The 18,904-nt window shown below is 38.4% G+C and overlaps 2 protein-coding genes across 3 annotated transcripts in view; both read right to left on the reverse strand.

The window, feature by feature from the left end:
- Positions 1-714: 714 nt before the first annotated feature.
- Positions 715-14,948, reverse strand: spns1 (spinster homolog 1 (Drosophila)). Of its 2 annotated transcripts, none has more exons than XM_044332019.1 (13): positions 14,690-14,948; positions 10,317-10,532; positions 9,402-9,467; positions 9,147-9,283; positions 8,851-9,002; positions 7,306-7,372; positions 7,073-7,215; positions 5,998-6,150; positions 5,265-5,454; positions 3,438-3,503; positions 3,176-3,274; positions 2,595-2,763; positions 715-1,804 (listed from the first exon to the last, which is right to left on the reverse strand). In XM_044332019.1, exons 2-13 carry the CDS (start codon positions 10,525-10,527, stop codon positions 1,734-1,736), a joined length of 1,524 nt encoding a protein of 507 aa, XP_044187954.1. In that variant the 5' UTR covers positions 10,528-10,532; positions 14,690-14,948; the 3' UTR covers positions 715-1,733. The 2 variants fall into 2 exon arrangements, with proteins under 2 accessions (XP_044187954.1, XP_044187953.1); XM_044332018.1 differs by having other exon boundaries at positions 10,317-10,535.
- Positions 14,949-17,531: 2,583 nt separating this feature from the next.
- The window catches only part of LOC122967717 (nuclear factor of activated T cells 2 interacting protein), an 8,898-nt gene continuing 7,525 nt past the window's right edge, over positions 17,532-18,904 (reverse strand). The window contains exons 8-9 of the mRNA XM_044332503.1: positions 18,102-18,226; positions 17,532-18,001 (exon numbers count right to left, since the gene is read on the reverse strand). Coding sequence (XP_044188438.1) covers positions 17,840-18,001; positions 18,102-18,226 — 287 coding nt within the window. The 3' untranslated portion in view covers positions 17,532-17,839. The remainder of the gene's footprint in view (positions 18,002-18,101; positions 18,227-18,904) is intronic.

Consider the following 18,904-nt stretch of genomic DNA (forward strand, 5'->3'; position numbering starts at 1 on the left):
TTTTTACTTGCTGGCAGCGTGGCGCTACGGCATTATCAGTCTAACGGAGGGATTGCTGTGAAATTTTGTACAAACTAACAATTATTTTCATTATCAATGTTTATTTTCTTGTTTAACCAATTAGTCGTTTGGAAAATAGTGAAAAATGCCCGTTACAATTCCCCAGAGTGAAAGGTGACGTCTTTAAATGTCTTTTGTCATGTATGATGAACATTAAATCATCACATTTGAGAAGTTGAAAACAGCCAATTAACTTTCCGCTAATCGAATAATCGACTAACTGTTGCAGCTCAGACATTCTTGTTCCCCAGAGGACGAATCCTGCCGACTTTGGTGATTCTCTGACTTTTCCCTCTAGCGCCACCATGAGGTTGACATTTATAGTTCAGAGTGAAATATCCAGAACTATTAGATGGACTGTCAGTTCCTTAAGTGTTCAACTTCTTCAACCAATAAATATAATAATAAATAGAAATACTTTAAAGGGGACCTGTAGAACCTGCTGTATGCTAAAAATACAGACACTGAAAACCACTTTTTAAAAAACTCTTCAGTTAAATTGTGTCCAAGTTTTAATAATCAGCTTGACATCTTTTCTCTGTAAATCAGTAAAACCTCACTGACTGACTCAAACTATTACTCAAAAATTATCACCTACGTAAGAATATTAATAACATGTTTCCATGGCAACATTTACACACATACACACGAACATCTTGTCAAGTTAATTCTCGTTTAATAGTTCACAAAAAAGATCTGCTAAAATAATTTCAATTTAACAAACAAATCTGATTATTAACATTCATTTAAAAGCGTTTCTTTCTTTTTAAATAACCATTGTTGACACATATTTTCTGCAACTTCTGTGTGCTCTACGTGTCCCGGTCAACTTGGGGGGAAGCTCTTTTTTAACCACACACCGAGCTCTCTGACCCGACACAAAGAAAAAAACCAGAAACAGAGCTGCGAGGAAAGAGTTCAAACAAGATCCCTGCACTCCATCAAACACCGGAAGCATTATAAACTAAAAAAAGAGGATTAAAAACAGACGTATTGCTTGTAAAAGATGAGCAGATGAATAAAAAGATACAGAGGTAATATGATTCTTCCCAGTTTCTGACAACTTGGATCATTATTTCCCATTTTCTGGTTCCAAACAAATACAGACCTGTAAGACGGTTAGTGTTACTATTAAAAGTAGTTCAAACATATAGAAATACATGATTATGAAAGCTTGTCCTGCATATAAAATCACACGAGGTTTGGAAGCAGGATGCAGCCAGTTTTTGGTTATGTTGTTAAACTCAGGATATGGGTCATATTATCTTTAATCAGTTTATAGGTGGTTGAATGTCAAACAATCGATAAAAATCAAATTCGCAGAGCAGTTTCTGTTGCTCCTCTTCAGAGAATCTCTAGTGCTCATTTTCAACATCATATCTGCTCTGCAAACATTTCCAACAATGTTGAGCTCACGTCCACGTGTTCAACAGCAAAAAACAACGTCTGGAGATGAAAAACAAACCTCCTGAAGCGCCAACGTGCTCCTGAGCGGGGGAAGGTATAAAACGTAATGTCAAAAAGTTTAAAAATAAATGTATCCTCAAAATATTTCTGCATGGCAGACAGTCCCATCAGTGTCCGCAGTCCTAAAAAAATAATAAAAAATAAAAATAACCACAGGTGTATGAAGGATCCAACTGAACGTAAGGACCTCCATCAGGTTTCTGTGGTCAGATCAGAACACTGGACACTGGAACCCGAGTGGATCGGCCGCTTTTTGGTACGACGATCGGCTCGTCATCTGTCAACAGAGAAACATGAGAAGAAAGTTTATTTTCTCTAATAGTGGTTCAATTAAAAGCCGGGTCTCCAATAATGGCTGGGGGTGTGGTCGACACGAACAAATAAAAACCGGCCCCAAATACAAAAACAAGGATGGATTGAGGCCGTATTCAGACCAAATCAGGTGTTGCTGCGCACCGCTGCAGGATTGTGCGGTGGTGTGCGGGGGGGGTGTGGGTGTGTTTATTTGTGCTCTAGAAGGTAACCGCTGTGAAACAATTAGATATTTTTTTACTGATCTGATTCACTGCGTTCTTACCAGCTCCATCTCTTCATTCACTCTCTAGCTTCCTCTCTCTCTTTTTCTCTCGTCTTTTTTTAAAATGAGTTGGGAAACCGACAGCAAGGCCTAACTTTACTTTTAATGTTATCAAATGAAAAGAAATGTCCGCCCGCTCCTCTTGGTGCTGTAATCATTCCTCCTGTTCATACCGGATATTGGGCTCCTGACTGTTGTTTTAAGACACACTTGAAAAACTGTGAACCCGTCCTTTAATGTAGACGTTGTCTCGTTGTCTGATTACTGCAGATCACAGTCACATTGACAACACTAGACAGTTATAGCCTCAAAACGACAAAAACTACACTAACCCTAACAAAAATCGAATGACTTAAATTTGACTAAAACTAAAATATACTATCATCAAAAGACTAAAACTAAATCACAATCCGGGGCCAAATGAGGTGATTCTGAGTGTATCCAGTGATTTGGCTCATTCCACACATATCAGCCGAACAGTGTGTCTCACCTGTGGCGTTGAAGTTCTCGGCACGATGGCGATCTTTTTCGATGAAGAGGGCGGTGGCGAGGAAGAAACCGCCGCCCACCACCGCCACGAAGGAGCAGAGCAGCAGAGAGAGCTGCAGAGAGCGAAACTGCCAGAGGAAGGAGTCCGTCTTCCTCAGAGAGTCTGAAACCTGAAACACACACACACACACAGGAGGAGATTCAACGATGGTGACGCCGTGACCTCTACCTGCCTTCGTCCTCAGAACCAGACTTCCTGGAAAGTTGTCTGTGAGCTCAAACATTTCACTCCAGTACTTAAAGGAATAATTCAACATTTGGCTCTCATGTCCTCTCTCAAGAGTTAACTTCATGGTGGCATTTATTTTTTCATAAGACTACGTTGTTGATCATTGTTCAACCTCTTTAACCTCCTCAGTTAATAACCGCCCTCAGTTACTATAGCAACACACGGGTAAGTAGAGAGGAGTGCTCACCACACAGGATGAAGACTGTTTCTAAAACTGTTGACCTATAAAAACATATAGGTCACACACCAAACATGAGGAGAGTGTGTGTGTGTGTGTGTGTGAGGTAACATACCACTCCTATCAGGTACGGACTTCCTGCATCTCCCAGTAGATGAGAGATGACGATCTGCAAAGCCTCGGCTGTGGAGCGGCGAGTGGGAACGACCACGTACTAAAAAAAAAATGTTTGACAATTACAAGACTGTTGCAGCAGGAACACATTAAATAACATTAAATTATTATACATTGTTTATTATAAATTCATTCCAAAGCACGTGATACTGTTGTGATCTGAACTGTGATGGACATTAAGAGTAAGAGACAAGTTTTCTCACCAGTAATATATCAGCCACGATGGCCCAGTTCATGGACAGGAAGGTCTCTCCGAGGAAAATGAAAACCTGAAGACACAAACAGAAAGCGCAGTGAACATCTACAGAGAGAGAGAGGAGTCAGTGGAGACAGAGCTGTGTGTCTGTCAGGTTTGTTGTGGAGAAATCGATTATTACAGCTTTAATGTTGGAGGCGGGTTGTGAAATCACACTCGAATTTACACCTTAAACCTTATGTAGTGTTTTTGTCTTGTGATGTCTTGTCTATGAGCTATGAACAGTTCAAGCAAAAAGTGATTTTCATTTGTCAGATTGTTTTATTTTTAAGGTCAAAATCTCCAGTACTCAATGAAAAAAAAAAAAGTCTTAAAACATTTGCAAACATTTGAGAAATTGCAAAAAGACTTCCTCTTTCCTTGTGTATTAATCATCTTGTCAACTATCTTGCGATCCCTCCGGTTTGTTTGTACTGTGGTGAAAATGTTATTTTAAGACACTGATTTGTTATTTCTGGGGATTTGTAGCATGAAAAAAGTCAAATTTTAAGATTGTCAGGACGCTCCTTTGATCAGACTTTTTTTTGCCCCGATACCTTCGATACACAGTACCGATCAGACACCAGCGCTGTTGACAAGAAGAAAAATATAGAAAGTCACCAGTTTATCCTTTAATAAGATGTAATGTCCGAGCAGGTAGCTCCAGGTCTGAACAGTGAAGCCAATGCAAAAGTGCCTTAAACCTGCATTCTCTCTAATGACCAGCAGGGGGCGACTCCACTGGCTGCAAAAAGAAGTCTGATTGTATAGAAGTCTATGAGAAAATGACCCAACTTCTCTCTCGATTTATTACCTCGGTAAACACTTTCCTGATGAGTTTATGGTCTCAATCACTAGTTTCAAGTCTTCTTCGGTGCGGCATGATGTTTGTTTTGTAAATGACGGTCCATTTAAAGTGAAATAGACGATAAAGCAGTGTATACTTTAGGGCGTGGCTACGTTGTGATTGACAAGTCGCTACCACGGCGACAACGTTGATTACGTAACATAAACATGGCATAACCCCAAATTCACAGAGTATAGGCGTAGCTGCTGCTATTTCACAGTTTGTTTTCAGTTCACGACAGTTAATTGTAACATTTTGGTCGCCTAAGAAGACCCTCTGAGGAGTCGGCTGTTCCGTTTATCTGGTGAGTACATTCTGTCTTAATGGTTTTAAGTCTGTTTTTTTGCTAGCGAAAATTAGTATTAGCATTATCACAGTTGACCACAGACTGTAAATGCACCATGCTAACCAAGCTAGCAGCTAGCGCTAGATTCAGCTCCACGCTCTCCACCAAATATGATCACTTCCTGCTCCAAAAATCAAAGATGGCGACAGTCAAATCTCTAAATTCGAGGCTTCAAAACGGCTGTCCGCAAACCAATGGATGACGTCACGGTGAATACGTCTATATTTTTTTTTTTTTACAGGTAACGTCTGATGTAAGTTTCAAAATTATCTCCTCAGAAAAAGTTTAGAAAATCAACTAAATTAAGTTTTAGAAAAACTATAGCGAGTCTGTGTTTGGCAACATTTCAAACTGCATTTATTGTAAAACTCTTGGAGGAATTTATGCAAAAATTGGAACTAAAACCGATTAAACGACATCCTCAGCAAAAGCTGCTGTTTGTTGGAAGCTTATGTCAAACACGTCTAAAAGCCACGATGGTGCCCCTTTAAGGAAATATTGCTCATTATGAACAATGGATGGATGAATGTTTGATAAAAACAGATTTTTACTGGTCTAAACTGGAGTTGAACCAGAGAGAGGACGACGGGAGGAGAACTCACGTATGTGGCGATGGTGCTGGCCTGGGCGAAGACGATGGCCATGTAGAGGAACGGTGCTGACAGGAGCAGGCCGGCGGCGCAGACCAGCGGGTCGGCCCTGGGCGTCCTTTTCCTCAGCTGCCGACTGACCTGCACGCCGCTGGCCACGCCCAGCACGCCTGTGACGCAGGTGATGATGCCGAAAATCAGACTGTCGGAAGAAAAAACAACCGCAGTCAACAGGAGAGACATGTTGTTGCCCTCCGGAGCCACATTCAACACATCCGGTCCCATTAGAGCTGCAACTAACTTATCGATTCATCTGCAGATTACTTTTGCAATCAATTTGTCTATAAAATGTCAGAGAATAGTGATTATAATTTCTTAGAATCCACAGTGACACCTTCAAATTACATATTTTTTCCTGATCAACAATCAAAAATCCAGATATTCACAGTTTACTTTCATTTATGACACAGAAAAGCTTCAAATTCTCAGATTTGAGAAGCTGAAACCAGCAAAATATTTGGCATTTTTCCTTTAAAAACTAATAAAACGATTTTTTTTGATTATCAAAATAGTTACAAATAAACTTCCTGTCGATCGACTAATCTTTGCGGCTCTAGATCATCTCAAATAACCACAAGTGTCAGTTGTCTTTTTTTAGGTTTAGTGTGCCGTCTTTCAGCCACCAGTGAAGACAAACTGTGAATCGTTCACTGGCCGAGCAGTAAAAAAAGTCACATATCGTTACCTGTCGTCGGAGGCGCAGTGTCCGTCCACACAGGGAGCTTTCTCCCCGGTGAACACAGCCGCTCTGAACAGGAACGTCGGAGCCCAAAGAGCCAGAGAGCCGGTGACAAACGCCACCGCCGTGAAGCCGAAGGTGGACAACACGAAGCTGTGACTGCAGAGAGACAGAGAGATGGTTTTAAATAAGTCACAGCAGGTAAATAATCTAAAGAGAAGGTGGGCGTCATGTCTTCTGATATTATAGCAGGACTCAAAACGCTGAATGAGAGACAGTGTTGCGTTTCAGAAGCTAATGGAACAAAGGCACAGGAAGTGATGTCATGACTTTGGCTCTCTATTTATAAAAACGGTAAGAAAAAGCTGCAACCACGAGCACATGACAAGTTACCTTGTGGCTGCAGGGGTTTCCTACGTGATAAACATCTTAAAACTAGTTTCACTATCGCAGTGAAAATGTTTTCTTGGGGTCTCTGAGGCCCAGTTTGTGATCCAGGTTTTAAAGGATCGAGTCACAATTTTTCAAATGTGTCTTAAACCAGCAGTCAGGTGTCTGTAATCATTCCTCCTGTTCATACTGGATATTAAAAGATCCTTCAAATGTGCTTTCAATGGAAGTGATGGAGGATAAAATCCACAGTGTGTCCACACAGTCATTTAAAAGTCTCTGTGAAGCTTCTATTCAGCTTCATCAGTCTGAGTTAGTCATATCAAGTGGATATCTGACACATTTACAGTCTTTTTAGCATCAAATTCTCCTCTTTGTGTTTCCTCGGACAGTGTTTCCCTGTTGAGCTGCAGGTGGAAGTATAGTAACAAAAAGAGGGACTTTGGCACTAAAAAGACTGTAACGTTGAAAGATATCTACTTGATTTGACTCATTTGGACGCTGAAGCTTCATATTAGCTTCAGATAAACTTTTACATACATTTTGTCCTCCATCACTTCCATTGTAAGGTCATTATGAAGGGATCTTCTAATGGTCAGTATGAACAGGAGGAATGATTGATGATTAAGACACTTGAGAAATAGTGAACTCGTCCTTTAGTGTTGCTGAATGTGCCTGATAGTGAACCTACTTCTTGCTGAGGGCCTGCAGGTCAGTCAGCCAGCTGGTCCGGTGCAGGTGATGTTCAGGTCGAGCTTCGATGGCGCCTCTTTTAGGCTCCTGGACCACAAACAGCAGCAGCAGCACTGCGATCAGCCCCAAACCTGGAGTCACCTGGAGGAGGAAGAACAGTGCAAACTGTGAACATCATCATCATCCTACAACATCCAGAAGTGGTTATATATCATTAAAATAAAAACGTACCCGCAGAGCCCAGTGCCAGTCCCGTGCAACGGAGCTGACCTGCGACCCCACGATGTATCCAAGACCGCTGAGGACGAGAAAAAAAGACATCAAGAAGATAAGATGGAGCAGTCCACATTCACACTTTTATTAGATTATTTGATGTCATTTCTACTCCTTGTAGTGAGGAGATAGCGCTCTTAACATGGAGTAAATATAAAAATGGAAACACCTTTATTAACCACATGGGAGTGTTAGTATGATTTTTATCTGACCCTATGTATTTTACTGATTTTGGGTGTTGGACATGTGACATAAACATTTCAGAGTCTGCATGTCACCTTAGGTAACATGGTATGGCCCTTCGGGGGGACCTTAGAAATACAAACAATGGATCCATGGTCAAGATTGGAACTGTTCCAGATGTGGTTTGTTGTGACATATAATATGTTGTGTGGCAGCTGTCAATTACTTGATTGGATGGCTCCCAACTGACCTAGTGCCCATGGAAAACCTATGTTATTCATGTGATAAGATTCAGATGTGTAACCCCATATAAGCTATGCACCGACAGTGGTACGGTGCCCAGACCATCTTTGTACATGGAACGGACCCGATGGTTCATCGTCTAATAAACGTCTTCAAAATAAGAACTTCGTCAGCTCTTCCTTCGAACGATATCATCACACATCCTTCCTTTCAGGGAGTTTAATCAATATATAACCTTCAACAGGCTGAACGGCCGTCGGCAGCGTTTATCAGCTACAACAGATGAAAACTAACATGAAGTCTGGAGTTTTAATCTCTTATTTGTGATTTATATTTTATTGATTTTGCCGTAGAAACTAAAACTAAAATAATAAAAATATAAACAAGGAAAACGCATAAATATACCAGCATATATTCATATATGCACACAGATACCAAACCACATGTACATACTTTAACATACATGCATCTACAGATTCAGACTGAAATACATCAAACGTACCTGCGAAGCTGCAAAAATACAGTTTATTCTACTTCCTGTAAATCTGACAGTAATTCTCATTTCATATATCTTAGATGTAACTCATAAAGAGTCCTGATCAGTCACCTGATATGAGCTGTATAGTTTAGGTCTGAAATCAAATCATCATCTTTTGAAAAATCACAAATATATTTATGGATTTTCTGAACCAGCCATTAAAAAAACATGAATTAATGTGCCGTCAATCTTAAAATATAACAGACACATAAATACATAGAATAATAAAAGTAAAATGTAAAGTATTTTTTATTATTGATGATAATAATAATAATAATGTAGGTAAAGTTATGATATTATACATTGATGCAGACAAAAGAATGAGGAAGTTTCTTTATGTTATTACAGGTGAGGAAAACATTTAAGACCTTTTTAAACTTCAATCTGAGACTTTAATAACATTTAAAGCCTTTTTTTGTCGAGGAAACTGAATTCAACACTTTTAAAAAAGACCTGCAGATACTCTGATATACTGCTCACTGACAGTGACGGACTGAAGGAAGTTTAACATTCAGAATCAGTATTATTAAATCTCTTACCTGCCGACCGGAATGGCAAAATAAAAGATGGAGAGCATGTTGGTCCTCTTCCCTTTGACGTACAGGTCAGCGATGATGGTGGGAGCGATGGTGGAGTAACTGGCCTCCCCGACTCCGACCAGACCTCGAGTCAACAGCAGAGCCCAGAAATGCTGCGAGAAGTCAAAAAAGGAGGATTTATACACTTAAACCTCTCTACACACACCGAGGTTCAAGAAAATGAGTCTCATGATGTCTTCATGTCGCTGTGGTTCAGGTGTAAAAATCATCATCATCATCATCAACACATCACTCACTTCTTTGGGGGTGTAGGAGCTGGCGAGCGTCACTATAGACCAGAATGCAATGCCAAAACTCATGATGAACTTCCTGTTGTACCTGTCGCCAAGGTAACCGAAGAACGGAGCCAAGAACATGTAGCTGCAGATGAAAACTGGAAGGAAACGAACATGAAAAACGTTCTCAGGACTTCACAAAGACTTGTTTTTAAACCAGATGAACTGAAAAGCAGGAAATGATTACAAGAGTTAATGAATGTTTAGTTTTATTACCTGTTTGCAGCAAGCCGGATCTCTCGTCATCAATTCCAAAGTAATGCTCTATATCAGGGAGAACACCTGCAGGAGTCGACACAGATACGTTCAGTAGTTACAGGATCAAAGATGCAGCAGAAAATCCTGTCTTGGATCATCTTCATCTGACTGAAGTGATTTTTGACTCAATGAGATGAAAGTTGACAATCATGAAGAAAAAAAAAACCGTGGTGAAATCTTTGGTCGTCAATCAAGAACAGTGTGAGACTGATGCAACGACACACGAACCAACCAATCAGAATACGACATGATGATGATAACACAGAGTCCACTGGCCGGTGTGACGATCTGACAAACTGAAATCCTGCAGTTTGATTGAGACCAAGATTTTATAACAGCTGTCTCACACGGTGCGACATGCACTAAACTTCCACCATCGATACCTTTGGTCATTTGATTTATTTTATGCTTCTGTCTGTGTTTTTCGGAGCCCCGGAGGAGCCGCGGAGAAACAACAGTAACTCGTTCATGCCTTTCTCGGATCGCTTGGATTTAATCAGGTTTCATTCTGATCTTGGACTCAGATATGTGGATACCGTACAGACTGTGACTCTCCTGCAGAGGTCATCCAGTTTATAAAATCTCAGCTTTTAGTCGCTCTTCATTCAACATGCATCCGTCTCCTTAATACGGTCATGTTCAGCAAACATCTGCACGTCAAGAAGTGACTGATGTTAAAGTGTTCAGTTCCCTCTACAAGAGAACAGGCAAAATAAATAATTTGTTCTCTGTGGCTCCTCCTGTACTTTCTAGGAAATGATTAGAAAACTACTGATCATAACATGCATCATTCTTAAATCTCCTGATATTCCCTGACTGCACGTCTTCAAAGCTTCCTGATATTCCAGGAAGTCGGTGAGCGGCGTTCCGTACCTGCCACGGTGAACCTGTCCATGTAGTTGAGCAGGTTGATGTAGCAGAGGATGAGGACGGTCAGCAGCGCTCGGACTCTCGACACCCCGCTGGGCGACTCCTGCTGCGTCCTCTGACCCGCCGACGACCCGCCCTGTTCATCCGCACCCTCCGCCTCGCTGTCATCGGAGAAGAACGGCGCCGAGTCTGACATGGGCTCACCTAGAGACATGGCTGCCGCTGAGCAGAGGAAACATCCTTATTATTCATGAACATGCAAACTGTCTTTTTAAAAAGGTGAATAACAAGTTAGCAAAAATGATCTTAAATCATAATAAATTATTGAGTCATTTGGTTTACTGACAATATTATTCTTTCATTATTATTTTCCATTTCATCAAACTGTAAATACTATAAACAATGCAGTCAACACATTTTATTATTGCCCACCCCAGGACACAAACAAACAAACAAACAAACAATCGAAACAAACAGGACTTCAACTACATACCAGACACAATGAACAATATTTCCTTTAACAAAACATTTACTCTTTTTGCATTTTCCAAATATATATTGACAATATTCTAATATATCTAGAAAACACTAAACTGCTCTTTATAAAAACTGAAGCTGACAATAATTTATTATTTAATAATCTGATGATTATCTTTTCAATTAATCAATCAATCATTTGGTCAATAAAACATCAGAAGTTCTCAGAGCGACGTCTTCAGAGTTTGTTTTGTTCGATCAACCGTCCAAAGAAAAGCAGTAAATCGTCACCTCTGAGAGGCTGAAACCAGAGAATATTTAACATTTTTAAACTAATAACTGCAGCTCTAATCAACACACGAGATAAAAACAAGAAGAACATGTTTGAACACGTGGTGGAAGTTGAAGGATCGTTTGTCTGCAGCAGCTGAACCAGAAGATCCTGTTTCATCTGAAATATCTTTAAAAAGTGAGTTGAGAAGCAGAAACAGATGAACGTGCTGCTGGTGTGTGTGGAGACGTTTCTCTCTGGTTTAACATTTTAAAAGCCTTTAATATTTCATGTCTACTCAGGCAGTTCAAACAAGCCTACAAGCCATTAAGACCTTCATCAGGCTGCTTCTTATATATGTTGGCGAGTAATCACATGACAGCTGAAGTCACATGACCGACAGTTCAGCAGAGACATTTACATCATAATAAACTATTCAAAACATCTTCACTTTACTTTTACTGCCTGTAACTTTTGCACAGAGCTGTTTGTGTGTTTGTAGCTTCAAGACTGTGATGAGGTGAAGCTCCAGAAGAGGAAGAGAAAGTGGGAAGTCATCCTCGTCCCGGTCATGTGATCACTTCGCTCACAGGAGGAAGAACAGAACGCCTGAACGGAGAGGATCCTGCTGACGCGGTGAACACGTTAGTGCATCACGTCTCACTTTCAGAAGAGATCAGTTTCCTCTGCAGCGTCATCGCACTGAAACTTCTCCTGCTCTGATGAGAAAATGTTTCTGCTCATGAATCTGGAGAAGTTTCCTGGACAGAAGCTGATTCTGACTTTATCAGCTGTTAATCATTTATTAACACGACGTACTGATGAGATTATTAAAGGTCACATTTCTGAAGGACAAAATCACTGAGAGCAGTTTGCTCTGTAGAGTTTCCTCTTTTCGACACTATAAACTGAATCTCTTTGACATTTTGAAGAATAAGAATAAAACATAGTGTGTCACAACAGCAACGTCCAAAACACAGAACAATAGTATTAAATCACATAACGTTGTTATTATCCATTGTGCAATAGTTCTATACATAGTTTATAATGAAACATGAGTAGAATTATTATTATTATTATTATTATTATTATTATTATTATATGCTGTGCAATGTGCAATAGAAACATTGTTATTATTATACATTATGCAGAACAATAATAGTATTCATTATAATTACATATTGCAAAAGCTGCTTTATAAACCAAATGATAAATTAACTCAGCGCAGCCAGAAGATAATAAGGACAAAATCAATGTTGTGATAATTATTACAGCAATAAACTGATATTTATTTGTTATTATATTAACAAAAGTATTGAAAATCACATTAGATTATTCAGACAGATTTATGAACCTATAATTGTCAAACATATATATTCTTAAGTATTGAAAACCTCCCTGTGTGACAGAATAACTGATCATATGAAATGATTGATCAGTCCAACATGCAGTCGGCCAATCAACGAAGAGAAAAAAGACAAAACAATGAATCCAAACAGAAGCCACTCAGTCGTCTTGAACTTTGCTCCGTTTGCAGACAAACTCATTGATCAGTCAGTTATCAGCCGATGATCAGATGACGGACGCTGCTGCTGCTGCTCAGCTGTTCCGAACTCACATCTGAACCGCTCAAAGTCTCACACGCTGTTTACACACCAGCCAATAACCAGCCGGCGCCGTTAAAAATAACCTGTCTGGAGATTAACTCTCACTTTTATTCCTCCTGCTCTGTAACTTTGTGTCTGTTTATAGATTTATTTTATAAAAGAAATCAATCTAAAAAGGAGAGAATCAGTTTTATTGATCCTGCTTTACAACAGTCAAACATGACTTTATACTGGTTTGGTTAATTAATACTGGTTTGGTTGATGGTTTTACACATTTAAGGAATCTTCTTATAAATTCGGCAGAAAACTTTGACAACTTGGAAACTAACTAAAAATCCTCCATCACATCTGTTGTATTCATACTCATCATATTTGAGTGTGTGTAATTTAACCTTTAACTGGTATCTTTTGTCTCTTTGTTTTTGTATTTTGATTTGATTTGTTGCTTCTGTGGCATTTTAATGAAGTATTTATTTATCTACAGGACAGATTCATGTGATCACCCTGATGGATTAACAGGATCCTGTACGTCACACTCAAGGATCACTTTTAATCCTAATTTGTCGCTGCGTCATAACTAAACATATCAAATCTAAAACTGCAGCATTAAATGTAGTTTTTTTTAACAGACTTTGGTTTAATGAGCCTCTATAACAACATTTAAGTAAACAGATTATTTAAAGTGTGTTCAGCTGGTTTCTGTTACTGGTGTTTAGCATCTATAGTGACTCCGTTAACTGGTGACTTTCAGCTGAATGTGTTGTGGTTTTCTGTAGTAATCGTGTCCATGTTATTAATTTGACTTTTATTACAAGTTTTATAATATTTGTGGGATTATTTGAGTGTGTTTTATTCAGGTTACTACTAACCTGCTGCAGCAGAGCTGAGTGACAAAATCAAATATTTTTTGACCAAATACCTCGATATCAATATTCCAACAACGTTGTCGGGACGACTATCAGTGCTTTAACAAAATATTTACACTATGAGATTTTTGATAAATAATTATCAGTAATGTGAATAAAATGACAAAGTGATTAAAGGCAAATAATAGAAGAGCAGGAACAGTCTGGTGAGTTAAAACACTTTACATCACTTTACATCACTTTACTGTAATGCAGCTTTAAAACCAGGAAATGACACTTATACCACATGATGATATTAAGATACCCAAAATCTAAGATGATATCTAGTCTCATATCAATATAATATTGATATATCGATATAATATTGATATATCGATATAATATTGATATATCACCCAGCTCTGAATCACATGTTGTTATAACTGTTCACAGATTACACGACTGATGTCAAAACGTTTAGGCTACTATCTGCTAGTCAGTTAGTTTATTTAATTATATTAATAAAATAATAATAAATTATTAAATTAAATTATTATTATTAAATTATTAATCACAATTTTAAAAATGTGTATTAAATGACACACAATGTGTCAAACTGTGTCACTGTATCATCTACGTCTATCGGCGTTGTTTATCTACAGGATGAATTAACATGGTCACCAGTTAAACTGTAACACTGGTCAGTTGTTCGGTTGTTTACACGCAGGATGAGTTAACATGGTCACCAGTTAAACCGTAACACTGGTCAGTTGTTCGGTTGTTTACACGCAGGATGAGTTAACATGGTCACCAGTTAAACCGTAACACTGGTCAGTTGTTCGGTTGTTTATCTACAGGATGAGTTAACATGGTCACCAGTTAAACCGTAACACTGGTCAGTTGTTCGGTTGTTTACACGCAGGATGAGTTAACATGGTCACCAGTTAAACCGTAACAGTGGTCAGCTGTTCGGTTGTTTATCTATAGGATGAGTTAACATGGTCACCAGTTAAACCGTAACACTGGTCAGCTGTTCGGTTGTTTATCTATAGGATGAGTTAACATGGTCACCAGTTAAACCGTAACACTGGTCAGCTGTTCGGTTGTTTATCTATAGGATGAGTTAACATGGTCACCAGTTAAACCGTAACACTGGTCAGCTGTTCGGTTGTTTACCTGCGGGATGAGTCCGGCTGACGCTTCTTTCTTCTCTCTGCTGGGGCCGCAAATCTCTTCCTCTTGTCACGCAGAGTTATCACCGCTATTTAAAACACATGCTGATACCGTTTCCTCAAATGTGTTTGTTTTTTGCAGAGAAAACCGTCCGCCGAGATAATATTAAATAAAACTAAGTATTTAAAACAAAGCGAAGCTCTTCAGACATGACATTTGTTTGCTGCCGCCATGATGGATCTGACCAAACTTCCGCTTAGCAGCTCACATGACTCTATTATCTGGAAGTCACATGACAAAATAACATTATTAAACTAATCAGCGGATGTTTACGATCTGTTACACTGTTTAGCAGTCGTGGAAAGTTCCGTTTTGAGGTATTTGTACTGTACTTGAGTATTTCCATGTGATGCTACTTTCTACATTTCAGAGGGAAATATTGTACTTTCTACTCCACTACATTTATTTGACAGCTTTAGTTACTTTTCAGATGAAGATTTGACACAATGGATAATATAACAAGCTTTTAAAATACAACACATTGTTAAAGATGAAACCAGTGGTTTCCAACCTTTTTGTCTTTTGACGTCTTACAAAAAGCAGTGTGTAGTCGGGGTCACATTTCACATGTCTATGAGTTGTTAACAGCTCCACCAAATAGTGATTTTTCCCTCTAAACTTCTCACATGCTTTCATTTCAATAAATGTTCAAATGATCCAATATTTCAGCAAAAATCAAAGATTAGAGGAAAAGTCCAAAAACTGAAAACAGATTTGTGTATCAGAACTTTGTTTTTTCTTCTTTCCTCTCCCATTAATCATCTCACCACCCCTCAGATTTATCTGCTGACCCTTTGGAGGGGCCCGACCCCTAGGTTGGGAACCATTGGACTAAACTAGCTAACTGTATATAAAGTAGTGTAAACTAGCTCCACCTCCAGCAGCTACAACAGTAACATGCTGCTCTAACACTGATGCTTCACTATTAATAATCTAATGATGTCATATATAATAATATATCAGTCAGAGGGACCAAACCACTACTTTTACTGCAATACTTTAACTACATCAAGCTCATAATACTCATGTACTTTTACTGCAATACTTTAACTACATCAAGCTCATAATACTTATGTACTTTTACTGCAATACTTTAACTACATCAAGCTCATAATACTTATGTACTTTTACTGTAGTAGTCTCTTCATGCAGGACTTGTAATGGAGTATTCTTACATTGTTGTATTGGTACTTTTACTGCAGTCCTTTCATTATATAGCGGAGCTTCAGAGTTGCTGCTGTTCTGCTTTATTTGAACTTTCTTTAACCTTCTGATTCGTTTTGTGTTCATCAAGCTTTCTGTCTTATTTTCTCTTCTTGCTGTTTTGCATTAATGACCAAATGAGTGTTGGAGCCTTTTTTTTTGCAGTGGGCTTAATACATAATAATAATAATAGTTATATGGAGATAGATTTTTAAAATAATGATTATAAATGATGGTATTATTGATCTGACTTTAAGTAGCAACCTCTGCTTTATGGTACAATAACAATCAATCCTGAGTCACTATATTATTAAACTAATATATACAGTATATCACAGGAATACTACTGCAAAAAATACAGTTTATATAGTAGCTTTAATAAAATATTGACTCTGCTGTAGTTGGGAAATTAATATTTCATTTCATTCATCGGTCCACATGCTGAACTGTCTGTTTTACTTCCAGAAAATAATGACGTCACAGCAACAGCAATGATTATTGATTGATTAGTAGTGAAAAGATTTCAGGTTCAGCATTTAGATACATTTCAGAGGGAAATATTAAAACTCCACTACATTTATTTTACACTTATTGTTACTAAAAACATTTCAGATTTAAATTTTAACCTAAAACATGACATCATTTTATAAAACATGAAGCATCGTTATCGATTAAAAGTATGTAAAATAGTTATAATTAGTCCTGAATGAGAGACTTCTATGATGTTTGTTGTAAATATATAAAGATGATTTATTTAAACCAGATAAATATCGATGTTGTTTCACTATGGAGGTTAAAACATGTCAATGAGTAAACAAAAGCTTATTGTAAAATTAAAAATGTTTATATTTTTCAACAAATCAAACGTAAACTAGACGTAGAGAAAAGCCGCTGATCAGATGACCTTTCACCTTTACAGATTTGTCATAAAGGAGAAGTTGAGACAGAATCTCACTTCCTGTCATCTTGTGACAGATATTTGAGGATTTGAGAGAAGTTTTCTGTGAGAAAATAAATCATTTATATCCTGAATGTTCAGAAACCGTCCCGTCTATGAGGAGAGAAAAGTCAACGTGCAGTAAATATATGAAGAAATAAACTCTGTAGTAAATGTTTGTGTGTGATTACATCTGTAAAAATACCTTTTATTATGTTGTATTTAATATTATTGTATAATTATTAATCATCTATCAATGTTTATAGTTTTCTGTACTGCTTTGGCTTTATTGTAGATTTCCAAGTAAGTTTATTTGAATTTGAAACAACGTCTTCAGATACTTTCATCAGAGAAACAGAACAACGTTCCTACTTTACTGTAAACTAACAGCTGATAATCTGCCTTCATATAGAAACTGAGTGTCTGCAGGAAACACTAGTAAACGTGTTTATTCTGATGTTTTACTGTCAGCTTTTGTTTATTGACATAAAAGAAACAAACAACTGAAGTGGTGAAAAAAAAGTTTGGGAAGAAAATCTAATATCAGTGTTATGAACTCATATATAATAATAAGTGTAAAAGGAAAATGAGGATTCTTTAGCACATTATTCTGATTTGAATGCAGGACTTTTGCCTGTAACGGAGTATTTGAATATGTAACTTCTTTTATTATTGTCAACAACAATAAAAACGAACACGTACAAAAAGAAATGAACAGAATCTATTATACAGTCAGAAGAACTAACAGGATTACAACTGTACAACGGGTTGTTTTTTTAAAAATTTCATTTCTAATAGTGTTTAAAAATATAGTTTCTACTCTGAACTGTTGTTTTACTTTTTATTAATTGTAATAAATAAAGTGACTTTTACAAATAAAGTAACTGAACTATCAAACTTTTGTCTCTTTTCTTGAACAAACTGACTAGAAGGAGTGAAATGAACCCAACGGGTCACATCCAGACTTCGATGATGTCACCGTCCTCCATGTCCAGCTGAGCCGGCGTCTGGCCGTGCGTCACTTTGGCGCCGTCGAACTGAAAGCTGACGTTTCTCGTGGCGCCGGCGGACATCTTGGACAGATACTGGGAGAAGATGGAGCCCAGTGCTGCGTCCTAAAAAAAACCAAACACATGGATGACATGATTGATTTGTTTCCTGCGTCTGAACTGACGGCAGACAGAAGAAGAAGAAGAAGAAGAAGAAGCTACGGACTCTGTGCAGAGAGAACTCCTGCGTGGAGTCTCTGTCTTTCCCCTGCAGACGCACAGTGATGCTGCTGCTGCTGCTGCTGTCGTCGACGGCGCCGCTTTTATCCTCCGCTGCCATGGTGACGCACTCTGCACGACAAGAGGCAAAAATATACTTTTAAAATAGTTTGGATTATAGATTTTATTTAAAAAAATGATTCACTGACTTCTAGTTGCTCTGCAGTCGGTCCAGAATCACAAATCTCAACTAATATTAGATGGAACTTTGTACAAATATTCATGTTTCCCAATAGATAGATAAATATATAGATAGATAGATAAATATATAGATAGATAGAGAACAATGAGGTCACAGAAACAAATACAATTAAAGACCAAATCATAAACAATAACTGACTCAAATATAAAAACAAACAGATTTGAGATTTAGTGAAAATACAGATTTTATTGTAGGAAATAGTGATGCACGATATTATCGGCACGTCATCGGTATCGGCCGATATAAGCTCTAAAATGAAATATCGGCATCGGCTGAAATGAACGTTTTCTGCCGATAATGAGAGGCTAATTTGTCGCCTTCTCCTCCGCCGCCTGATGGACTGTTTCACCCTGACGGTCCCGGTGTTTCCTCCGCAGGCTGCACTTCACTCAGCTGCCCGTCAGACCTGCTGCTTCTTCTAGCTGGGAGGCTAGCTGGCTGTGCTTCCTCCGGTCATGCTGCGGCTAACGCTCCGCTAGCCTCTCAGCTAACGTTAGCCTCGGCTCTCCGTGTGGATCCAACCGGAGCATCGAGCCCCGGTTTGTTAT

The sequence above is a fragment of the Thunnus albacares genome, chromosome 17, assembly GCF_914725855.1.
Source record: "Thunnus albacares chromosome 17, fThuAlb1.1, whole genome shotgun sequence".
NCBI lineage: Eukaryota > Metazoa > Chordata > Actinopteri > Scombriformes > Scombridae > Thunnus > Thunnus albacares.

Coding starts and splice junctions, on each gene's coding strand:
- spns1 (XM_044332019.1), bottom strand. CDS start 10,527: ATGTCTCTAGGTGAGCCCATGTCAGACTCGGCGCCGTTCTTCTCCGAT. Junction 9,284..9,401: donor ATCCGGCTTGCTGCAAACAG/GTAATAAAACTA, acceptor GTTTCCTTCCAG/TTTTCATCTGCAGCTACATG. Junction 7,216..7,305: donor ACTGGCACTGGGCTCTGCGG/GTACGTTTTTAT, acceptor TTCCTCCTCCAG/GTGACTCCAGGTTTGGGGCT.